The sequence below is a fragment of the Arvicola amphibius genome, chromosome 10, assembly GCF_903992535.2.
Source record: "Arvicola amphibius chromosome 10, mArvAmp1.2, whole genome shotgun sequence".
NCBI lineage: Eukaryota > Metazoa > Chordata > Mammalia > Rodentia > Cricetidae > Arvicola > Arvicola amphibius.
The window spans coordinates 109,974,021-109,998,157 of NC_052056.1; the positions used below are offsets into that span (position 1 = coordinate 109,974,021).

General features: G+C 48.0%; 1 protein-coding gene across 1 annotated transcript; it reads right to left on the bottom strand.

The window, feature by feature from the left end:
- Positions 1-19,191: 19,191 nt before the first annotated feature.
- Rasl11a (RAS like family 11 member A) lies at positions 19,192-21,855 on the bottom strand. Its single transcript, XM_038346060.1, has 4 exons — positions 21,647-21,855; positions 21,312-21,368; positions 21,113-21,192; positions 19,192-19,829 (listed from the first exon to the last, which is right to left on the bottom strand). The coding sequence occupies exons 1-4, from the start codon at positions 21,768-21,770 to the stop codon at positions 19,362-19,364; spliced, it is 729 nt and encodes a 242-aa protein (XP_038201988.1). The 5' UTR covers positions 21,771-21,855; the 3' UTR covers positions 19,192-19,361.
- Between the last annotated feature and the right edge of the window lie 2,282 nt (positions 21,856-24,137).

Below are 24,137 nucleotides of genomic sequence, written 5' to 3' on the forward strand. Positions count from 1 at the left end.
TAATATTTAATGTCTGGGATTTAGCCATAAACTGTGTTTAGGATAAGACAAGAATTATCACACAAAAATCCATTCTAATATAAAATATCTTGGAGACCTGTTGTTTCCTCCTTGGTAGCCCCACTCCATGTGGCCACCATTAATTAAGATGTCTGTGAAGTCACATGATGTCTATCTTCTCCAACATTAGCAACATTAGCAACCAGCCACATGGCTGCCGAATGAGGGCAGGAAGCCACATGATGCTTGTGTCCCAGAATGGAATCATGCCACATGGTTTCTTTAAGATTACCTAGGCACGGATTTTTAACTACCAAGCACATGTTACTTGTCTTCATCATCTTAAGTTAACCTTCTCCATAGGTTTTATAGATTTTTTAACCTTATCCATTAAAATGTGTGTATAAATCTTGAGGTTTAGAATGTTCACATAAACAAAGTCTAATTTTAGGGGGTTGTTCTGCTTTGCTCTCAGTGCCTAGTAACTCAACCTGACACGGGGCCTAGAGGAAACCTTTAAACATGCTTGAGTCTAGAGAAGAGGGAGTCAGAACCCAGCTCTAGAGCCGGCTTTCCAAGGAAATAGAACAGCATAAGACAACTCTAATGCGATCCACACCAAAAAGGCATCTAAACTCCTGCTAAGTGAAATCCAGGGAGCAGGGCCTCAGAGATATATTCTGGGGTCCAGCCATAAAAGCAACCATGTGGTGGCCGGTGGCTGGTGGCAGCAGAGACAACAAAAATATCTGACCTATTTTTGTCCCGTGACATGTTTAAATGATCCTTACAGGCACACCAGAATGCACAGACAGACTTACTAAAGACACGGGCAGATACATCTTTTTTGAGAAACAGATGAACAAAGCTTTCCGTGGGAAACACACTTCATTACAAATTATATAGATTTTAAACCATGTCAGGTGAGCAATTTACAAATCCTGAGCTAAGAGTTGAAGAACATAATCTTACAATACAGAGCAGATTTTTAAGAGTGGGGAAGTAGAACCTTAGAGGTAAGAGACTTTGGGAATGTAGCAGAGCAAGTTTAGGTATAAAAATTTGGGGACCATTTGTCTGTGGCAGTAACAGCTGTTAACAATTTGTGAGACTTTGGAAATCAAGTCCTTAGGTTTGGATTTGTGTTGAGGCCAAGGGATGAAAAATAAAATCTGAGTCCGTGGAGGAAAGAGAGGGGGCAGCAAAGTGGAACCCTGCGGGTGAAGCAGGCTGCAGAACTGCAGGTGAGAACGGAGAGATGATGTAGTGGATCTGCAGGGGTGCTGCAGGGCGAGAGAAAACCGGTGGGGAGCAGAAGAGGAAAGAGGGGTCCGTGTGTGTGTAGCAGAGCCAGACAAGCACATACGTGACCACATGGGTATGCCTGTGTGGAGGGTAGCGCAGGCAGAGGGAAGCCGAAGCTGAAGCAACAGACTCTAGAATTTGGAATCAAATTCATAGACTAATGATCCCTGCGTACCATATTGAGGCTTAGATCAGCAGACACTACATGGGAGAACTGGGGTGTGCTGGGGCCTCAGCTGGCCTTTGGTTCCCACATTGCAACAATGTATGGACAGGGCATTTACACAGTTTAGGGTGGGAGAACCGACAGAAACAAACAGAGAGAGCAGATCTATTGCGGGTGGAGGGGGCATGTAGGATCCCAGTGTGGCCAGACCAAATGCCAGGAGAGCCTAGTAAGTCCTTGGCACCAATGAAAAGATAAAAAAGCGAACTGGTTACCTTTCTGCAGACCCTGCCAAGGTATACCACTAAGAGAATACATTATTTGCAACAGAATTAGTGCAAGATGTTTATTGGGGGGAGTGTGGGGGACAGGCGGACATCTGGACCTGCAGATCCCAAACTGCAGGATCTCCACAACACAGGGCAACACAGGATATCCAAGAGGAGTTCCCTGTGAGGGCCCAGCACTGATAGCGAAGCAGAAACCAAAGGCCTCGAACCAGACCAATGACTCATGGCAATGAACACTTTAACAAGTAAGGATGTATAGACTAAAGGTATACTGTGTGACTCACTGTGTTACACTAGGGCTTCCACAGTGTGCTGCGGAATAATGCTTTTGTGCACTGTAAATTTTGTCCCTTGCATTAGTTTATTAAAACGTATATTGGCCAGTAGGCAGGCAGGAAATATAGGCAGGGAAATCGGACTAAGAGAATTCTGGAAAGAGGAACGACAGAGAAGAGACACGAGCCAGCCGGCCGCCGAGGAAACAAGACATGTAGAAAATGAGGTAATGCCACGACCACATGGCAATACATAGACTAATAGAAATGGGTTAATTTAAGATATAAAAGCTAGCTAGGAATATGCCAGAGCCATCAGCCAAACAGTGTTACAATTAATATAGTTTTCTGTGTAATTATTCGGGTCTCTGTTTACAGCAGTGAGACTTTTGTTTACTTAATTATTTATTCTTTGTATGTTTGGTTAGTTTTTGTTTTTTATTTTATTTCATTTTATTTTATTATTTTGAGGGGGAAGGTTGCAAGGGCAGAGGGCACTTGTGAAGGGACCAGGAGGTGAATGGGATTTGGATGCATGATGTAAAACCCACAAAGTATCAATAACAATTTTTAAAAAAAAATTTTGAAGGGTGGAGAAAAGAAAAAAGGTTGTCTTCTCATTACTTTTTTTTTTTTTGGTGGTGGGGAATCTCTGAGTAGTCCTGGCTGTCCTAGAACTCTGTAGACCAGGCTGGCCTTGAACTCAGTGATCCATCTGGCTCTGCCGCCGAGTGCTAGGATTAAAAGTGTGTACCGCTGCCACAACTGCCACCACTGCCACAACTGCCACCACTGCCCGGCCACTACCCTTCTCTGTAACGATGCTAGTCACACCAGGTCTATGCTATGAACTTGTTTTAATTTCATTACCTTGTTAAAGACCCAGACTCCAAATGTCACATTCTCAGGTACTGTGGTTTAAGATTGCAGTTTAGGATCCCAGGGAACACACTCAGCCCACAACAAAAGGACACCATTTCAGGAGAACAGAGCCACATGCAACTGTAGACACCCAATGGGGCCATCCAAGGCTGCAGAAAAGAAAGGTAGTCACAATAAAGCCCCTAGAAGCTTCTCTGTGCCCTAATCTAGTACCCTGCTCTGGGGACCGGAGACATAGCTGCCAGGGACCCTGGCGGCCTTGACTTCCTGGCCTGAGAAGCTTGACTTTGCTATTGGACTCTCAACACACTCAGAAAGAAACATATGCAACCTTGATCCCCACTGGTCCCTTTAAAGCAGTGTTTTTAAACACCAGACACATCAGGAAGAACCTGTCCTCATGGGCACCCGACAAGACTCATAACCAAGTGGCCCTGTGAAGTATCGCTTTTCCTCCAGCTTCCCAGCACAGACTAGGGAAGGGAAAACTTGCAATTAATGATTTCATCTGCCCTCCAACAGTCATTAGCTCTTACCCGGGGAACTGGATGGACCCCAGGACCGCTAAGATTCTAATATTTTACTCTCATAAGAGCTAGGAAGAACCGTGGAGGCTGTGAATGTTCTGCTCCTTCCCTCTTTCAATCTCTTATGCAACAAACACATCTTTCTAAGTGCCTGCCGTGTGCTCAGGGGAGGGGACAAGATCAGAGGATACTGTGTGGAGGAGGGGGGCTTTAGATGACCCTTTCAGATAGGGTAAGGTTTTGATGGCCAAAGGAGTTCCGGCAGGAAGGGCATGAACAAAGGCCAGGAAATGGGAAGACAAACCATACTTAGGGTCTACAATGAGCTGTCGCCCCACAGAGTCAGAGAAAGGGTTGTGTCATACTAGGGGGAGCTGCCATCTCCACGTGTAGGTTAGAATCATTCCGTTGGGAAGGGAGAACTCCACCACCCCTGTCCTTTGCCTCTGCTTGAGGTAAAAAAGAAGGGGCGGAAGAATTAAACGGGGAGGGGGCGGTGGAGAGATATTCCTTCCGGTGAAAGGATGCAGACAGAGAGAGAGAGAGAGAGAGAGAGAGAGAGAGAGAGAGAGAGAGAGAGAGAGAGAGAGATAGCTGTGATGATTAGGGCTGCTTTGCTGAACAAGCGCACTGTGGGTAGAGTCGCTGGAGCGCTTGATTCAGCTGGTGTCGTGGGCGGTTGGATTTGCATGTCAGTGTGGGAAAAGTGACTTGGCTGAGGCCTATTTCTGAGCATCTAAATCAGTCACCCGATGAATGATTTTGTTTGTATGCCATTCACAGGCTAAGTCTCAGCGCTTGGGCAAACACTTCCGTTCAAATGGGGGTAGGGGAGCCAACAGAAGGATACACCACAGCTTGTGATGGCCCCGTAGGATTGGAGTTAGTGCCTATTGCAAGGTCCCTAAGACACAATCATACATACACCATAGCCTTCCCAAGCACAAGGAGAGGGTCTGTGACCACCATCTCCATGTCGAGGACAGACTGTCTCCTAACAGCTGATCACTAGGGCCATCACCGGGACACCTGCCCTGTCCTGTCAGTCAGACACTGACATGTGTGAGATTCAGTCTTCTGAGCATCGAGGAAACAGCAAAAGGAAGCTGTAAAATGCCATTTCCCTTCTGGAACACAAAGAAAGAGTCAGGAATATGCTGCGATGTGCCAAAGGATGAAAGAGGCTGCCTCTCAGAAGAGAGCTGCCATTCAGACAGACTGCACACGAGGCTCCAAACGCTCCTTGGACTGTTCTTCTCTAAGACTGCGTGTGCCTGTAATACTCGGCTAGATCAACGGAGCCTTAAAGACATGAAATACAAGCTTAGCTCACTCGCTGGAGGAGAAAAGATACTGTAAGGCGTTTGACTGGGACAGGGAGACGGCTCGGTGGTTAAAGCGCTTGCCGTGCAAGCCTGAGGACCAGAGTTCAGATCCCCAGAACCCACAGCAGGCGGGGACAGTCAGCCTATCTAGAATTCCAACAGTGGGAGGCAGAGGCAGGGGATTCTCAGGACAAGCTGGCTAGCCAGACTCACCATACTAGCTCTGGGCTCTCCTGAGAGACCCTCCCTCAACAAAACCTGGTGAATGAGCAATTAATGTTGGTTCTCAGAATCAATCTTGGGCCTCCCCACATGCACCCACCCCCACACATGTTGTGCGCACACATGAACATGTGACAATGCTCTGAAAGAAAAGAAAAAGAAACCATTGGGCAATGGACCCTTATCACAGCTTCTTGACTGTTCAAAGACAGATTGTAGCAAGTCGGGAAGGATGTGGGAAACTGGAACCCTCATACATTGTTGATGCCAACATAAACTGGCACAGCCGCCTTGGAGAGTGGTTCCTCAAAAGGCTGAAGTTACCCCACGATCTAGCAATCCCGTTCCCAGGTATGGAAACAGATGGAGACAAGAATTCCCATGGGAAATCGTGTCCCTGACAGCAGTAGCGGTCATACAAGCGTCCATCACCGGACAGGCTGATAAGCGAATGTGCTCCTGCCAGATGTGGGACATGATTCAGCCCAGGAAACAAGCCATTCAAAGTCACAGAGGGCCAAGCGTGCTGGCACCTACCCACAGCTCTAGCACTTGAGAGGCTGAGGCAGGCTATCTACCCAAGGCCAGCCAGGGCTATAGCGTGAGACTGGAGCTCCAAACCCACAGTAAAGACAAAAACGACTCTTAGATGCATGTGTCATTAAACCACGTGATATTCTAGAAGAGGCAAAATTATGAAGACAGTAAATAGTGCAAAAGTAAAAGGGAGTGGGGGTGAACAGGTGGTGCCGAGGAGAACTTTAGGGGGCAGGATTGTCCTGTAGTGCTATCAAGGTGGGTGTGGGTCAACACCTATTAGCACCTATTAGCACCTAAGAGTCACTCCTATTGTCATATGGGCTTTCAATAGTTAAGGTGTCTTTTTTTTTTTTTTTTTGTGGTGTAGGGTGAGACCCTGGGTCTCCAGCTGACTAGGCCAGCACAGTGCTACTGGGTTACTACCCTCGGCTCAAATCCCAATGGAAGACCCACAGACCAGCTTCCGTAATAGGAGGTAACACATCTGTGTTGATGGAATTAACAAGTCTTTGATAATTTATCCTAGCAGCCTTAGAAAACCACGCAAGGCTAGGCATGTTGGCACAATCTGTCATTCTAGCACTTGGAGACTGAGGTAGGAGAATTGTCATGTGTTAAGGCCAGGCTGGTCTACATAGTGATTTTTAGGTTAATCTGGGCTTCTAGGCTACAGTGTGAAATGCCGTCTCAAAAAAAGAAAACTGGGGGGTGGTGGTGGTGCAAGTCTTTAATCCCCCGCACTCAGGAAGCAGAGGCAGGAAGGTCATGAGTCCTGGTCCAACCTGTGCTACACAATGAGACCCAGACTCAAAACAAAACTGTCAACAAATTAAAGGGTCAGCCTCTTCTAAAGTCCGCTAGTCCCTCTAGAGAGAGGAATGGTAGTCGCCTATAGATTCGGAAGTGGAAGGGCACATAGACGAAAATGTGTCTGTCGAGCACGCAGGGTATAAACTTGCTGCACCACCTTGGTGAGGTGGCACCCAGCAAAGGCAGAATTGTTGTAAAACTAAAAAGAGGGGCTGGGAAGCTAGCTCAGTGGGTGACGTGTATGGTGCCTAAGCACAAGGGCCTGAGTTCAGATCACCAGCGACCACGTGAGAGCCAGGCAGGGCGGTACCTGTCTGTAACCACTCAGCTCCAGGAGCCAGGCAGGTCCTGGTTGTTTACAGGTTCAGCTGAGGTATGGCGCTCCAGAGCCAAGGAGAGATCCTGTCTCAGAAACAATAAGGTGCAGCATTTTAAAATGCATTCTTTGAGAATTTCAGACCACCTTATTACTGGTCTATGTGCATTTATTTTGTTTGTATATGTGTGTGCCTATGTGAGTCGTATGCACATGTGTGTGCTGGGTACCTGTGGCACTGAGAAGATCGGATCCCCAGAATTGGAGGTACACTTAGCTACGGGTTCCCTGACATGGGTGCTGGGAACCCAGGTCCTCTGCAAGAGCAAGCAGTGCCCTCACACTCTGTGCCGTCTCTCTGGGCTGCACTTTATTGTGATGTGACATAGCACATTAGATGTTACATAGCACAGAGGCCTCAAACCACAAAGGTTCAGATTTCAGTATGAACTGTGCCACTTACTGACAGACCATGAGATAGTTACTCAACCTCTCTGAGCCCCCTTTTCCTCTTCTATCAAAAGGCAATGGTGAGAGAGGCAAGCACTAAGCGTGGGGGAGCCAGATGATTGCTGTGTAACAGCTCAGCTGTTCATCAACAAGACATGGCCACTAGGCACTCCGATATCAGTCAGACATCAACCTGGGTTTGTCTGTGATGTGGCTGTAGAGTGGACAGCGTGAACACTTTGGATCGTGGGTGGAGTGAAGCAGATTGCCCTCTCCAGGATGGGAGGGTTTCTCCAATCAGGTGAAGGCCCAAGTGAAAAGGCAAGAAGCAGGAGAGAGTTCTGCCACAGCCTTTGGGCTCTATAACCTCAGCTTTCTTGGGGCTCCAGCTTGTGGAACACAGAGCCGGTCTGCATCCACGACTGCATGAGCCGATTGCCGTCCTAGCCCTCCACCCCATCTGTCTACACCTAGGTGGACACTGGTGTAGGTCTGGTGATTCTTGAAGGTGTGGATCCCTCCTGTCTATTCTGGTTTCCAGACAGCCTAATGTGCCCTAATGCATGAACTAATAGCTCACACTTAGTAACCATGGAAGCTGAAAGTGCCCATTATCTTTATCACTGCACTATACATGTGGCCAGCCTGTCCTTGGCCCCATATCTTGAGACACTTAGGCTTTTTTGTTTGTTTGTTTGTTTGTTTGTTTGTTTGTTTTTTGTTTTGTTTTTCAAGACAGGGTTTCTCTGTAGCTTTTGGAGCCTGTCCTGGAACTAGCTCTTGTAGACCAGGCTGGCCACGAACTCACAGAGATCCGCCTGCCTCTGCCTTCTGAGTGCTGGGATTAAAGGCGTGGGCCGCCACCACCACCTAGCTCATTACGCTTTTTGTTTTGTTTTGTTTTGTTTTGTTTTTTCGAGACAGGGTTTCTCTGTAGCTTTTGGAGCCTGTCCTGGAACTAGCTCTTGTAGACCAGGCTGGTCTCGAACTTAAAGAGATCCGCCTGCCTCTGCCTCCCGAGTGCTGGGATTAAAGGCGTACGCCACCACCGCCCGGCCTCATTACGCTTTTTTTTTAAACTCTGAGCCCACATACAGCATACATACACACATGGACATATACATACTCAAACACATATACAATACACATACATACAACATGCACATACTCACGCACGCATATGTATATGCATGCAGACCCACATCTATATATATTCATACAAACAAATCCACACATGCACATAAACATACACACATATAGTCCCACACCTACACACATTCATATGAACACATGCATACATATAGACGCATACATGCACACACATATACACATGCATATATATATACATACATAGATACATACACACAGAGAAATTCTACAGGCACACATAGACTCACACATGCATGCATAAACACATGCACATGGGCAGACTCACGTGCACACACATATACACAGACTCACAGACACACATATTTATGCATTCACAAATGTATACATGCACATACATATGCACACATGCACTTGTACATACAGAAACTCACACATACACTTGCACACGTACAAACAGACCCTTGCATACTCTAGTGCTCACACTCAGAGAAACCCATGGATGCACACATAACACATGCATGCATACATACACACGTACATACACATGTTCTTGAGGCAGTTCTGGACCTATTGGTAGGAGGCAGGGGGCCTTTAGCTCCTGAATATGCCTTGTGGTTTCTGCCTCTGGCCTCTCTACTCTTGGTGGTAAACCTCTGGGTCCCAGAGCCCCTGGGAATCTGAGGTTACATTCAGTCATGCTCCTCCTCCCCCAGATCTGCAGGGCTGTGTCCTGAGGGAAAGGAGGCTTGAGTCACTGGGGGCAGCTTCCCAGGGCGCTAGTCAGAGGAAAGCTGAGTAGAGAATGTGTCCAGTGGGGACCCCCAGGATCAGGAAGCTTTCACGGCCACCTGTCATCTCTCACCTCCCACCCATCCCAGAGGCTCTCAAAAAAATGGTTCAAGGGTTGTCATGGTGCCGCCGAGAAGATCCAGATGCAGTCCCTCCAGGGCGCCACACCCAGCCCTAGCCTCTTAGCAGCCCAACATACTCAGCAGGGCTGTGTGTCCCTTCTCAACTAGCTTGGACCTGGATGAGCAGGAAGCCTGAGAGTCAGGCTGGGGTCCTGCTGCTGAGCTACAAACCCAGGACATCAGATGTCAGTATAAGCCAGGGGCCTGATAAACAGCTTCCTCCACACAGCTGGAACAGTGACCCCTGGAATAGGAATCCAGTGTCCCCCTTATGACAAACTTCCCAAAGAGGGTGGCCTGGACACAGGCACATACAGAGGTTATAGCCCTACTTAAAGGGAAAACATGTTCCTTCCTGGAGGCAGACCTTCTAGGCTCTTGACTCGTGTGACTTCAGGTCGTTGCGGGGCCTCTATGGCCTCAGCTCCCTCATCTGAAACACGGAAGCAATCAAGTTGCTAAAGCAACAGGTTTCAATGATTTGAAAGTCCCCACAGAGGTCCCCAGAATGTGTGTTAAGCCCAAATCCCCAACTGGAAGGTCATAGAGAACAGAAGCTGAGCTGGCGGTCTCCGAGAGGTGGAGCTTCCTCGGGTACTCGAGTTATAATAAAGCCGTGAGAGGAGCCACTTCGGGCGGGTCCCTGACACAGGAGACTGACAATGAGACAGGGAAGAACTGGCACTGTAACACCCAGCATCACCCCAGGCTCTGCAGAGTCCCCGCTAGCAGGGAGCCCCAACCTTCCATCCAAGTTACTTGGCCTGTGGCATTCAGTCACAGCAACAGAAAATGGACAAAGATACCAGCACACAGAAAAGGGTCAGCGGCCCTCAGGATCATCAGTGAAGGAACGCTCCCCACCACGCTTACCTTCAGATACAGAAGGAGGGAAAGAGGGGGCACATTTGTCTATGTGGGGACTGTGTCTTTTAGAATGCACAGGCAGGTCTCCAAAGCACTGTTTCTCCAAATGGCTTTGTCATATGCCCATGTGTGAGGGCAGGAGGGGAGTTTACTGAGCCCCTGGCATGTCTGGCCCTACCAACCATTCCTCCCGTGGTCAGTATTATTCTCATTTTAAGGTAAGAAAATGTAAATGTACCTTGCCAAGGTCACTGGCCCATCGATGGCAAAGCTGGGATTTGAACTCGGATCTCACGGTGGCACCCCCTCTTCCACAATGCTAGGACATCTGCTCAGCAGCAGGGTCTCCTGATATTTGCTGCTCTTGCAGAGGATCCAGATTCAGTTCCCAGCACCCATGTGGTGGCTCACAACTGTCTGTCACACAGTTCCAGGGAATGTGATGCCCTCTTCTGGCTGCCTTGGGCACTGCATGCATGTGGTGCACATACAATCACACAGGTTTACATATGTATATATAAATAAAAATGACTGAGTAAATCTCAAGTTTTTGTTCTATTCTAATTATATAGAAGTTTATTGAGTTGTATAGATTTCAGGTCCAGTTAATTTTTATGTGTGTTTTTATTTATTTGTAAGGGTTTTTTTTTCTTATAATAAAGTTTAAAAAAAATTTTAAAAAGAACTTTCCTTAATTAAAAATTTAAAGTCACGTTTGTTTATTTATTTATTTAGTGTGGGGAGGGTTGGAGAGTATCTTGGGGGAGTCATTTCCCTTCTTCCGCCTTGCAGGTTCCAGTGTAACTCTCGGGCTGTCAGGCATACCGGCAAGAGCCTTTATTCATGGAGCCATCTAGCTGGCTCCTCCTCACACTTTACAGTTTGCAAAGTAAGAAACAAAGGTGCTCTCTCATTCTCTGTGAGACACCTCTCCTTCCCCACAGACCTTGTCAACACCCTCAGATGAGGTCAGAACCCTCATTGTGTCTCTCCCGCAATGCAACGTGTTATGCCCTCCAGAACTCCACTGCTCAGGGTTCCTGGGACAGGGCTATCAACCCCAGCCACAGCAGTCCAGGCTTTGCACGAAGCAGAGCAGAGCTCCGAGAGTGCAGCTGGAATCCTGCAGATCACTATGCCATGGCCTTTTTTTTTTTTTTTTTTGAGACAGGGTCTATGTAGCTCTGACTGTCTTGGAACGCACCATGTTGACCCACAGGCTGGCCCCGAACGCACAGAGATCCACTTACCTTTGCCTCCCAAGTGCTGGGCTTAAAGGTGTGAGCCTCCACACCACCACATGTGACCTTTTTAAAGGTGAAGAGGAAATTGAAACATCTTTTTTGTTCAAGGAGCTCTTCTCTGAGAATGCTTACTTCCAATTAGAGAAGGAGGGGCTGGAGAGATGGCTCCGTGATTAAGAGCACATACCGCTCCTCCAGGGGACCAGAGTTCTGTTCCCAGCCACCACTCAGGCAATTGACAACCCACCTATTGTCAACAACTCATGTGCATGCACACACAATTAAAGATATGTAAATTTTTTTTTTGGTTTTTCAAGACAGGGTTTCTTAGTAGCTTTGGTGCCTGTCCTGGTACTAGCTCTTGTAGACCAGGTTGGCCTCGAACTCACAGAGATCCGCCTAACTCTGCCTCCCGAGTGCTGGAATTAAAGGCATGCGCCACCACCACCCGGCATAAATTTTTTAAAGGAAGAGGAGGAAGAGCAGAAGAAGAAAAGGAAGAAACCTAGCATGGTGGTACACGCCTTTAATTCCAGCACTTGGGAGGCAGAGGCAGGCCAAACTCCGTGAGTTCAAGGCCATCCTGGTCTACTAGAGAGTTCCGGGACAGTCAGAGCTACACAGAGAGAGACCCTGTCTCAAAATAAATAAAGAAAAAGAAAAAGAAAGGAAGAGAGTAACTGGGACGGTGTGACAGCAAAAAAATCAGAACACACACACTTGGGCACATGAACAAGCCAGAAATAACCTTGGTAGCTGTACCAGGCTCCTCCAAAGGAACGGAGATGATGGAGTTAATTATATATTCAAAGGGGATTTATTAGACAGTTTACAGAATGTGGTCTGAGTAACTCCAACAGTTGCTGTCTCACACTAGAAAAGCTGAGAACCCCACAGGGTTCCATCTGTGAGGCTGGATGTCTCTGCAGTCCCAGTCTGGTGCTGGAGTCCTGGAGGATCCTGGACAGCTGCTCTCTTCAGTCTTTGTTAGAATCCTGACATATTTTGGTAGGTTGGGTTGACTACCTACCAAAACCACAGAGTAGATGAACTTGTCAGCAAGAGTGAGAGTAGGCAGCTTGGTGGTGGGTGGCTCACAGCTTTAATTCCGCGCTGCACTTGGGTGGCAGAGGTAGGTGGAGTTTTGTGAGTTCGAGGCCAGTCTGATCTAGGACGGTCAAGGCTCCACAGAGAAAACCTGTCACACACACACACACACACACACAAAAAAAACAAACAAACATTTAAAAAAAAAAGTGAGAGCAGGCAAAAGCTTTCTTTTCCATGTCCTTTTTTGCTGCCAGCATTTATGGTGGCTCTTCCAGCTTCAAATGATGCAAATAAGAAACTCTCTCACAGGAGTGCCTCGTGGCTTTAGTGGAATCTAGGTATCAAGTTGACAACCAGGACAAGCCATCACTACACCTTTTAATTTTTCTAGTGTTCCACTTTAGCAAATGTTTTCAAGGGTCCTGTTGTGCATTTGGTGTGACAGCAGGTGCAGTGGCACCAACATCAATGACAGTCCATCTTAACTCTAACAGAGCGGATACAGTGCAGAACCTGGGCAGAGGTGGGGGGATGGGTAGGGGTGGAGTTCAGGCCCAACAAGGATGTCCATCAACGACAGGTAAATTTCTACTTTGTTATAATTGAGAACTGCTCTGTTCGTACAGCCAAACCATCACATAGATCAAATTTATCACATTTAGGAAGGAAAAAAAAAAATCTCTTTTTTTCTCATTATTATGTCTTTCCATGTAGCTTAAAACTAATTTGAGCAGCCTTTGAAAGGAGCCCTTGATTTAGAGAGTGATGGAATAGAGGAATGGTTTCTTCATCGCACCCAAAGTCTTTGCACTGCAAGTCAGAAATAGCTGCAAAAGAAGACGTGCAAATCACAACCCGATAAAGCACATGACTTTAGTCCCAGCAGTTGTGAGTTCGAAGCCAGCCTGGTCTACAGAGCCAGTTCCAGGACATCCAGGACTACACAGAGAAACCCTGTCTCGAGAAACAAAACAAAACAAAAACACAAAACGAACAAATGCAAATCGCAACATCTACAAGGAGCAAAGATCCCAGAGTCAACGAGACGTCATCCCACCCCCCTGCCCGCCCTTGCTGCTTACTGCCACCTTCCGGTGGCATTTATTCCATTCATTTTTCTAAACAGACATTAATAAACCTGAGGACTTCCGTTGTGCCCTTTGCCTCAACACAAGCAAAACGGATTTATTCTCTTCTGTTCAACTGATTTATTTTTCCAGTATTCTAGCTTGCATTTCATGGGTCACTCATGAAGTACTGCATGTCTACTGGATACACAATTTAGACATTTGGATTTTGTTCATTCCTCCATTCCTGATCCTGTTAATTAAATTATCCTGCAGAGTTGTATGGTGGAATTAGCAATGAAACATTGGCAAGAAGAGGAGGAGTAGGATGGGGATTTCAGTGACAGATCTTGGGGGCTGAGGTATAGCTCAGTGGTAGAGCACTTGCCTACCATGCTTGAGGTCCTGGGTTCAGTCCTCAATACCAAAAATAAATAAATGAATAAATAAAGAAGCAGCAACTTAAGTTGGATGGTAGTGGTGTAAGCCACTCCCAGCACTTGGGAGGCAGAGGAACACAGATCTTCGTGAGTTCGAGGCCAGCCTGGTCTCCAGAGTGAGTTCCAGGACAGCCAGGGCTACACAGAGAAACCCTGTCTCGGAAAAAAAAAATAAAATAAAACAAAACAAACAAAAAGAAAAGAAGATAAACAAAAGAAGCAACAGCAGCATCTAGAGAGCATAGAGTCCTTAGGCTCATAGCTTTAGAGGTTGCAGTCTATGGTCTTTTTGCCCCATTGCTTCTGGCCTGTGGTGAGGCAGGGCATGAGAGAAGAAGCAAAAACCATTCATTTTGGAACCAGAGAGAAGGGTCAGTGGTTAAGGACACTGGCTGCTTTTGCAAATGACCTGGGTTTAATTCCCTGCCCCCACAGAGCAAATCCTTAACTTCAGTTCCAGGAGATCTGATACCCTCTTCTGAAAACATGAGGCATGGATGTGGTACCCAGACATACATGCAGGCAGAACATGGATGGATACACATAAGATAAAATATGAAAAAGGGTTGGGAGGACCACATTCACTCTCTCACAGGGAGCAAATGAGAATCAGATGATCTGACTCCCACAATCCCTCCAATAACCTAGAGATCCCCTACTTCACTTCTTAAAGGTTCTACCTCCTCTCTCCCATAGCAACAAGACGACTGGGTGACCCAGCCTTCAGCACATGGGCCTAGGCAATACATGTCAGATCGAAGCTGCAGCGGGAACCACGGGCAGCTATGGTCTTACCCCATCATAGGGATGGAGGTATATGACACCTCACAGGATATAAATCTGTGGATACTGTCCTCTGCACTGCCACCACATTGTCAACATCCTTCCGTGTTTCTGTCCCGAGTTCTGGGACTTCCACCCTGGAAGACAGGTGATGGCGTTTGGATCTTTTGTGCTTCTTCTCCCTTCATTTTTGTGGGCTTGGTTTAGAGCCAGCAAGCTTCCTCTTGATGGCCCAATTGAGTCCAAATCCTCAGAGTTTCTTCCTAACACACAGACCCAACGGCTCCCCACTTCCTCATCATGAATGCTGTGCTTATATCCTCCATCTCCAAGACAACCATCCCAGGAGCTTCCTAGATACTCTCTAAGCATTATGAGCACCAGGGGACCAGGCCACCAATCAGCATGAGGCTGGGGCAGGGACAACCGGCCATTAAGCTCTGTAAGAGCAGTCAATCTGTCTTCCTGTTGAGTCATTTCTGGGGAACCGAATCCACTCGTGGAAGCCTTGGGGTTCTAGGGAATCTGCTATCTGTGATGCCGTGGACAGAAATATACAGCATTACACCCTCCTCTTAGCCCATCAGCCTTCCTGAGTGCACGGAGCCCAGGACTCTGTTTGAAACTGCCCTGGGAATCATCTTTTGAGCCCTGTGAGCCAAACCTGTTGCTTGGCTTTGTTATTGGAAATATCCTAATTGGGTGTCTGATCTTAGATCGTTGCTAGCAGGAGGGGCCCTGACACCAGACAGTGATCTGAACGGGCTGTAGTCATGGTGATGATGGGAGACTCGGCTCTTCCTGAGTCTACATGTACAAGCTAAGGTACATAGGAAGAAGCTGAACCATGTAACAATGGAAATAGTCACCTTTGTTCAGAGAGCGTGAAACCCAATGGAGGAATTAAACTACGTTTCCAAAGATGATAGGATTCTAAGTAATATTTTTCAGTGTTTAGAACCTGTCCCCTCCCACTATGACACATGCTGGGCAAACATCTACAACCCAGCTCTATCCCCAGCTCTCCTTTTTATTTTTTATTTCGAGAGTAAGTTGGCCAGGCTGACCTTGAACTGACAGTTCTCCTGCCTCAGCCTCCCTAGGAGCTGATACTGTAGGCCTGTACCACCAGATCCTGCTTGCATACTCTCTTAGACACGAACTGTTTAATTTTCTTGACTTTCTTTGATATTGCAGGTCTGGGTAGAGGCGTGCTTGGGTGGAAGAGTAATGGCCTGTGTTATAGACTGGATCTAGAATGTTCTCACAAAGCCTCATGCCAAAACCTTGGTTGCAGCCCATAATAGAAACTTTAGGAGCTGGAGTCTAACAGGGTGAAGTTAGATCACTGGGGCTGTGTCCTTGAAAGGGATCATGGGACTCCGGCCCCCTTTCTTCTCCCTCACTGCTTCCCAGCAACTACACACCCCGAAGCTCTGCGGTCCCATAGGTTCCTGCTATTACATTCTGTCTCCACACAGGCCCAAGAAAACGGGCCAAGTGGCCATGCACTGAAGCCCTGAGCTGGTGAGTGAAACCAACCTTTCTTCCTTTGAAGATGATTTTCCCCAGTATCTTGTCACCGTGATGCCACTGCTTAGTAAAAGTCATTTAAAACACTTCTGTCCTTATTTTGCAGGTGTCCTCATTCGCTTCATTACAATTTCCTATGATTTTCCTTTGGCACGAATAAGAGAATAGACCATTCATTCAGTTGTATGTTTACTGAAAAATGATTATTCCTGGCTGGGGATGTAGCTCAGCTGGTAGAAGTGCTCTCCTACGGTGAGCCCTGGGCTTAGTCTCCAGCACTGCAAAAGACTGGGTGTGTGGGTGCGTGCCTGTAACCCCAGCATACCTGGCTTTCTTAGACCGCCAGCCCCCAGATCATGACACGGAGACGAATTACAAATGCTCAACCTTAGCTTGTCTCTAGCTAACTTTTTTTTCTTTCTTTAACTTAAACAAACCCATATCTATTCATCTGTGTGCTGCCCGAGGCTTGTTTACCTCATCCACGTTCTATCTATCCCGCTTTCCTGCTTCTTCCGCATTTGGATGGCTGGTACCCAGCTGGCTGGCTGGCTGGCTCCCCTTTTCTCTCTGGGTCCCACCAACCCTGCCTCTCCCTCCTCTGCCTAGCTATTGGCCATTCAGCTTTTCATTAGATCGATCAGGTGCCTTAGGCAGGCAAGGTAAAACAGCAACACATCTTTACATAGTTATATAAATATTCTATTCCACAACATCCCAGTACTCTAGAGGTGAGGGCAGGAGGACCAAGGTACAAACGGAATTCAAGACTCGCTTGGGTTACAAGAGACCATGTCGAAACAAGACAAGACAAATGAAAATAAAATACCTCCTAGGCTGTGGGTATTAGCAGAATGAAGCCAGTGTACAAAGTCATAAAATGCAGTTACTGCCCTTCTAATTTGGGGGCATTCCTTCTAACATGAGTGTTCCTGGTGCCACTGGGTGATAAGAGTTCGGATAAGGACCCAAAAAACGCATCCCAGAGCCAACTCTAACATACAGCATGTGACATGAGTCCTGGAAGAAAAGTTAGTAAGTGCTTACCTAGGTAAGGACTAGGTGAAAGTATGTGAGGCCTAGGGAGAGTTTGTGCCAAGGTGGGGAGCATGGAAGAGCCTGGGGTATACTGAGAATGCACACAGTCCTATTGGAAGAGCCCATGGTATACTGAGGATGGCACACAGTCCTATAGGAAGAGCCTGGAGTATACTGAGAAGGACACACAGTCCTATCAGAAGAGCCTGGGGTATACTGAGAATGCACACAGTCCTATTGGAAGAGCCCATGGTATACTGAGAAGGACACACAGTCCTATTGAGTCAATTGTGAGGTGGAGTGTGTGTGCGTGTATACGTGTGTGTGTATGTGTGTGTATATGTGTGCATGTCTGTGTGTTGGAGAGAGAAGATAATGAAACTGGAGAGATGATACATAACCTTCATGGCATTGCTCATTTATATTGTCTGCCATAGGTAAGTGGGACCCAGTTAAGTGAGTTCAGTCATGAAAATCAACCAAGAACTGCTGTTGGTGAGGTTGTTCTGGTATAAAAAATTAGAAAGATGTTACACAGGGACCTGGAGGTTAAGAGCAGTGACTGCTCTTCCAGAGGTTATGAGTTCAGTTCCCAGCAACCACATAATGGTTTACAATCTTCTAAAGTGGTATCTAATGCCCTCTTCTGGCATTCAGGCAAACTTGCAGACAGAACATTGTATATGTAATAAATAAAATAAATCATAACAAAAAGGATGTGGCTGGGCGGTGGTGGCACCTGTCTTTAATCCCAGCACTTTGGAGGCAGAGGCAGAAGCAGAGGCAGGTGGATCTCACAGTACCGACAGTGCCGGTGCCTTTAAAGATCTTCTCCCTCCAGCAATGTCCCATGAGCCATCTGTAAGCTAGTTAGTGTTCCACTTACTGCTCTAAACTCTGGATTTCAAGACCTGTATACACTTGAGTTTCCCAGCGCCTTGAAAGCTGAGTCTGTGGCCAGGTTCTCCCTCACAGTGTTGCAGCCTCCAGGCCCTCGCCCTTCAACCCCTACACCCCCCTCCTTGTTTCCCTCCTTGTTGTCCATAAAGCCCAACAAGTCAGCTTCTTCCTAAAGGCTGGGGTGAAGTTCAGCACTAGAGTGTAAGGCCCTGGGTTCAGTTCCCAAGACCTCCCCAAACAAGATGCACCTCAAACGTCAATCAGAGGCTTCCACCTTGATGCAAGGAGACACCAGCCGCTTTGGACCATGCTCACCAGGCAGTCAGCGCCCCTCAGCCATGGAGTGTCTTCACTGGGAAATCATGTCCCACGGCTCTCCCACTCTGGTATTGTGAGCCCAGGAAAGCCGTCCTTGGCCATCTTATTTCCATATACAGCAGGGGGTCTGGGATGCAGGAAGGGAGGAGAATGGAGGCCACTCTTGGAGGGTAAGGCTCACTTACTGACATAGTCCTGGGAAAGGGGATTTTCTTTCCTCTCTGGACAGTGCTGGGGAATCAAACCAAGGACCTTGAGCCCACTAAACCTGCATTTTACCACCCAGATGCTGGTGTTAGGACAGAATTTCCATACATGGCTGGGGGGGGGGGTTCTGAGACTTGTGCTTCTGTCCCAGACTTCTGAGCGCTAGGGTCCCAGGCATGAGCCAGCATCTAGCTGGGCTTTTGTTTTCTAAAATATTCTGTTCAGAGGCTACGCTGTCATTTGTACAGATAAGTAAGTAATAATGAGAGTTTTTAGCATTTGGCCGTCAGTTCCCAATATTTCACTGTGGTAGAAAACCAGCGTTAACTTCCTGACTGTGAAGAACTGTCCTAATTAAGGACATCCTGTAGCTATTCAAACCCCTTCCCTCCTCTGCATACCTCCCTCTCCCACAGCTGACTCCCTCCACATGACCCCCTCCCTACTGCAAGACTCAAGGCCAAGCACTGAGCACTTCTGGGCTCTGGTGCAAGCAAGATTTCTATAAAAAGACATTCAGAAAACAAGGAATCGTACTGCCATTTTGCCTTTAATGGAAAAGTGGCTAACAGTTACAGTAAAAAAAAAAAAAAAAAAATCCAACTTCTAGTCAATCATTGTTTGAATTTTCAGAAATACACATACACTTGAAAGCCAATAAAGTCATTATAAAAATAAACTCTCAATATGTTTTAAAGGGGAAAGGCCCAGTCTTTGTGGCTGCACAAATGCTTAATAATAATAATAATAATAATAATAAAAGTCACCAGTCTATCTGAGATGGCTCAACCCAGAGCAGAGGGGGCTTTTACTTTGGAGGACAGAGCCTGCCTGAAGCGCCTCTTCAGGTCCTGCATGTTGGGGGAGCGAGGCCGGGGGATGATGGAGGCCCTCCTCCGCTCCCCACTGAGGCTGTGCAGCTTGCTCACTTCTTTGCAGAGATGTTGAAACACGTCACAGACGTCTTCGTAGTTTTCACTAGTGGAAATTTCAAGGAAGAGACTGCCTAGCTCATTGGCTAGCTGAAGACCGTCCTGTGTCTGCACCTGCCGGGCATGCAAAAGGTCTGCTTTGTTGCCCACGATGATGACAGGGGCTTTCCCATCAGGGTGAACCTTCCGGATATTCTGGTAAAGGGGCCGAATGGACTGGTAGCTCTCATAGTCTGTGATGGAATAGACCAGCAGAAAGCCCTCGGCCCACTGCACACACTTGGACAGAGAATCCACCATTTGACTGAGGTTGTCTTGGGCCTGAGGAAGAACAAAATGTAACCTGGTCAAAGATGCTCAAACATGACACTGGAGTAACCCTCGAGGGAACACTGACTGGGTGGAGTCATGGCTAAATGCAGTTGTCAGGCCTCATTTCTGCAAGAGGCTTTTACAGAGAAAGCCTCAGACCAGGGCTTGCCCTGGATTCTTTTCTGAGCTGGTATGTATGTACATATCTAACCCCTCTCCCCCCTCCCGCTTAGCACGCAGTCTCCAATGAACTCTGACGATTTAGGAATAATTACAGACCAGAATGGCTTAGTTTTCAGGGAACTAATTCATAACAAACAAAACTCTGGAAACCATCCAACATAAATATCTATTCCCAAGCCCATAAAAAATATTTTTAGCAGTCAACTTCTTGAGAATGTTACAGAAACAAATTCCTTTCTCTGCACTCTTCCACGCGACCTTTCCTCCCCAGAAGGGCTGAGCAATTAATTAAGTTGCATTCCTGACTGACGGCCAAGAGGTTATCTGATTGCAATTACTGGCTTGGAGAAACAGCCCCTGACCATTTTGGCAGCCCCTGCCAGGAAGCAGGCGCTTTCCCTCCAGAATCCCACCTACTGTTTGCTCCTTTAATGTGGTGCTAGGATTTGAACCCTGGACCTGTGAGCAAGTCCTTACTCCTGGGCTACATCCCCAGCTATAGCCACTACCTCCACCACCAAACATCCCTACACCCCCCACCCCCACCCCCGAGCTGTTGTTTTTAAATTGCTCCTGAATGTTCTCTAAAAGCGTTCATACCTGCCTAAGCAGCCCAGGCAATTATGATCACCCAGGGCTGTAAAAGAAGCTATTGCTGAGGGGGACCGCTGATGGGGAGGGATGTGCCTTAACCTGTAATCCCCACACTTGGGAGGCTGAGGCATCAAAGATTATAGTAAATCCAAGTCAGGCCTGATCTACAAAGCAAGTGATAGGTCAGCCAGGGCTACATAGAAAAACACAATCTTTAAAATAACTAGGTAATTAAAAGTTGTATTTAAAAGCAAACTAGTTTTGATCAACTATTCCCTTCCCCCTTGGAGGGCATCCAACATCCCAACCCTCAGCTCACCTGTGACAGCCTACCCAACCCCCCACCCCCCCACCCCCCATCTCCCCATCCACCCCCATTCTCCCACCCCCCACCCCCGCCTACATTTAAATGCACATTAGACATGCTGAAACATCTCACCCGGGACCCGGAGGCAATCGCCTCAATGTTAGATGCAGCTGCACAACACACTACACACCCTACTGACAACCCTTACCTGGATACCTCCCGGAGTGTCCTGGATCTGCAGGGATAGCTGGTCCCCCTCCACATAGACGAGTCTCGAATACAGTTTGCCTGTACAACGAAGAGGAGTTTGCATTTGAGTTCCCACGCTCTGATCAGCGAAAGAAAGAGGAGAGAGGGAGGACAGACTGACTTAAGCACAAAAATCAAGGAGCATGAAGCCATCTAACCTGTGTTGGGTTCGTAGTCGCCGATGAATCTCTTTGTTAAGAAGCGCACAATCATTGCTGAAAAATGAAAAAAAAAAAAAAAAAAACCAACTTAAGAAGTGGGTCAAGTTGGTCACCCTCACCGGAACAGCGCGCGTTTCCCCAGGTTCCCGGGGAAAATTGACTTCCCTGCGGGACACGACGGATGAGACTGGAGTGACCCTCAACAGCTGCCAACCCGGTCCAGAGCTCAGGAGTGGCTTGTCAAAGAAGACAGGCGGTGGTCTTCCCGCATCCCCGGGGGTGGGGACCGACCCCTGCTGTCGTTGGGCAGCACGCTCCCTTGCCCCACTCACCGCTTTTGCCCACACGACCCGCGCCTAGCACCGCCAGTTTGATGTCCTTGGGCAGGAGGTAGTCAGAGGAGGATTCGGGAATGGGAGCCAGCAGAAAGTGCCCAGACATGGTTGGTGGACGCATGGGCGCGTCCCGGGACCGCGCTGCAGAATAGCCGACTGGACACGCGGCAACACAGGGCGCCAGGATGCGGCGCGGCCAGCAGAGTTGTCCCCGGTTCTCGGTTTTTAAAGAGCTCGGGGAGTGTGGTGGCCGCCTTTAGCGCTTCCTATTCCCCGCCCCTTCCTGGAGGGGTGGGAGTCGCGCGCGCAGGGGACCGTCACCCGCGGGCGTGCGCACCACCTGGCTGCCTGACGCGCTCTGCTCACCCAGTTGCGCGGGTCCCAGGCGAAGGAGCCCAAGGGAGTCTCTGCTCAAATTGTGTCTGTCGGGTCCTGATGGCACCCGCTGCCGCGGCGGTCAGCCTGGGCCACTAGCCTGGAGCGTGAACCTGAGAGTGGAGCTGAACCCCCAGAAAGAGCCAAAGCGGCAACTGACTGGATGTTTATGGGACAATGGGAAGAAGAGATCCATTGTTTTGTGCCTTTGATTGTCAGAGTGCTGACGGGAACACTGGATTTGATCTTCAGCACCCTGTAAACTGGGTGTGCTGGCACACACACACCTGCTGCTCTAGGTGGTGGAGACAGGAGGGTCAGAAGTTCAAGGTCCTCCTTGGCTACGAGAGGGTTTGAGTTCGAGGTCAGCATGGACTACATAAGACCCTGTCTCAAACGTACATCTATAAATAAGTAAGTAAATAATAAAAATTAAAAAAGGGTACCGAGGAGTGACATGGCCGTGGAAAAGGGTAGGGCCATGGCAAGGGCCCTAATTTACTCATTCAATCAAGGTAACTGCAGTCACTTACCTGTGACCTCCCTTAGGGGGCAGTCGTTGCCTGCAGCTCAGCATCCAAACCCAGGCAGTCCCTTTTCTGCTGTTCTCGGGTGAACTGACTCACTCAGACTCAGGGAGCTTGATTCTGGCCTGATTCCCCCGGTAAATACCACCCTGCGTACTTGGCTCCTGGATCTACTTCGCTGCTCAAGCATTTCCTGGTAGGTACTGGTGGAATTTAGGATAAAGGGTGTGAGTAGGAGGAAGGGAGCACAGGAGATAAATATGGCTGGTTCTTGGATCCCACCATAACGAGACAGAAGCCTTGCAGTCTCCTGTGGTTCAGACTCATGTGCCCAACTGTCTCTGAGACAGCCCTACCCTTAGTCATTCCCTTTCTCTATCCCGGGTTTATCAGCTTGCATGGCATGAGAAACCACACAGAATTGAATGGCTCAGTGCAACATTTACTCCTGTTCTTAATCTAGGGCAGTTTGACAAGCTTGATTAAGCTCTCTGAGGCTATAGCTGAGAACTTAGGAACCCTAGGGAAAAGAGAGGCTGGCTTGCTCCACCAGACCCACTCCGGGCTGGCAGCTAACTGCTGGCTCGTCCAGGCGGTTGGCAAGGCTTGTCCTCAGAGTGGCTGAACAGAGCTCCAAGACAGTGAGTGGAAGCAGACAGGGCCCTTGGAGGCTGGACAGCTCTACAGCAGACCCCATCCCCTCTGATGCATTCTGTCAACCAAAGCAAAGCACTAGGCCAGCATACGTTCAAAAGATGGGGATATCACGCGCCACCCCTTTAAGGACAGAGCAGCAAGCCATAGTGGGAAGGGGCAGCATGTAGGAAGGGACAGAATGGGGTCTAGTTTTGCTGTTGAAAATGCTAGCGGATGTGCTTCCATTCAGCAAGTCACCCAAATCAGCCCCTGTGACTGACCCCTCCTGACCACGCCCTGCACATTACTGGTTTCTTCTGCTCACATTCTTGGGTGTCTCCCTGCCTGCCCTACTCCTCTTCTTTCTCAACTAAAGAATACAGAATGTTCCTGGTCAGCTAGAAGAGATGCATCTCTGTTTACTTGCCCTCCTCTTGAAGACACAGTGGGATCCCTGCCAGCATTGCTACCTCCATCTCAGCCTCTCAGGATCCCTTGGCAGTCTCAGACTCAGCTGTCATTACAGTTGGAATATTTGTTTGCTTCATCCACAGGGAAGGAGTCTTACCTACCCTTTTCCCTAGCAAGTGGGGATATTTAAAGGGGACAAGAACCCCCCACCCCCAAAGAAACACAGGCATGTACACGCACACACCATTTGGCTGACCTTTTGAATGACTGGATGGATGGATGTTGACTCCACTGTATGAAATGGAATAGTCAAAAGTCCTGTTTACATCTATTGTTATGATGCTCTTGGAAAAAGATGCTTCTGGGGGCTGGAGAGATGGCTCAGAGGTTAAGGACACTGACTGTTCTTCCAGAGGTCCTGAGTTCAATTCCCAGCAACCACATGGTGGCTAACAACCATCTACAATGAGATCTGGTGCCCTCTTCTGGCCTGCAGTCATACATGGAGGCAGCACACTGTATTGTATACATAATAAATA

Excerpts from the sequence above, each read along its gene's own strand:
- Rasl11a (XM_038346060.1), bottom strand. The coding sequence starts at position 21,770 with ATGCGTCCACCAACCATGTCTGGGCACTTTCTGCTGGCTCCCATTCCC. Across the intron at positions 21,369-21,646 it reads GGGTCGTGTGGGCAAAAGCG|CAATGATTGTGCGCTTCTTA; the intron begins GTGAGTGGGGCA and ends TTCATTTTTCAG. Across the intron at positions 19,830-21,112 it reads ACACTCCGGGAGGTATCCAG|GCCCAAGACAACCTCAGTCA; the intron begins GTAAGGGTTGTC and ends GTTCTTCCTCAG.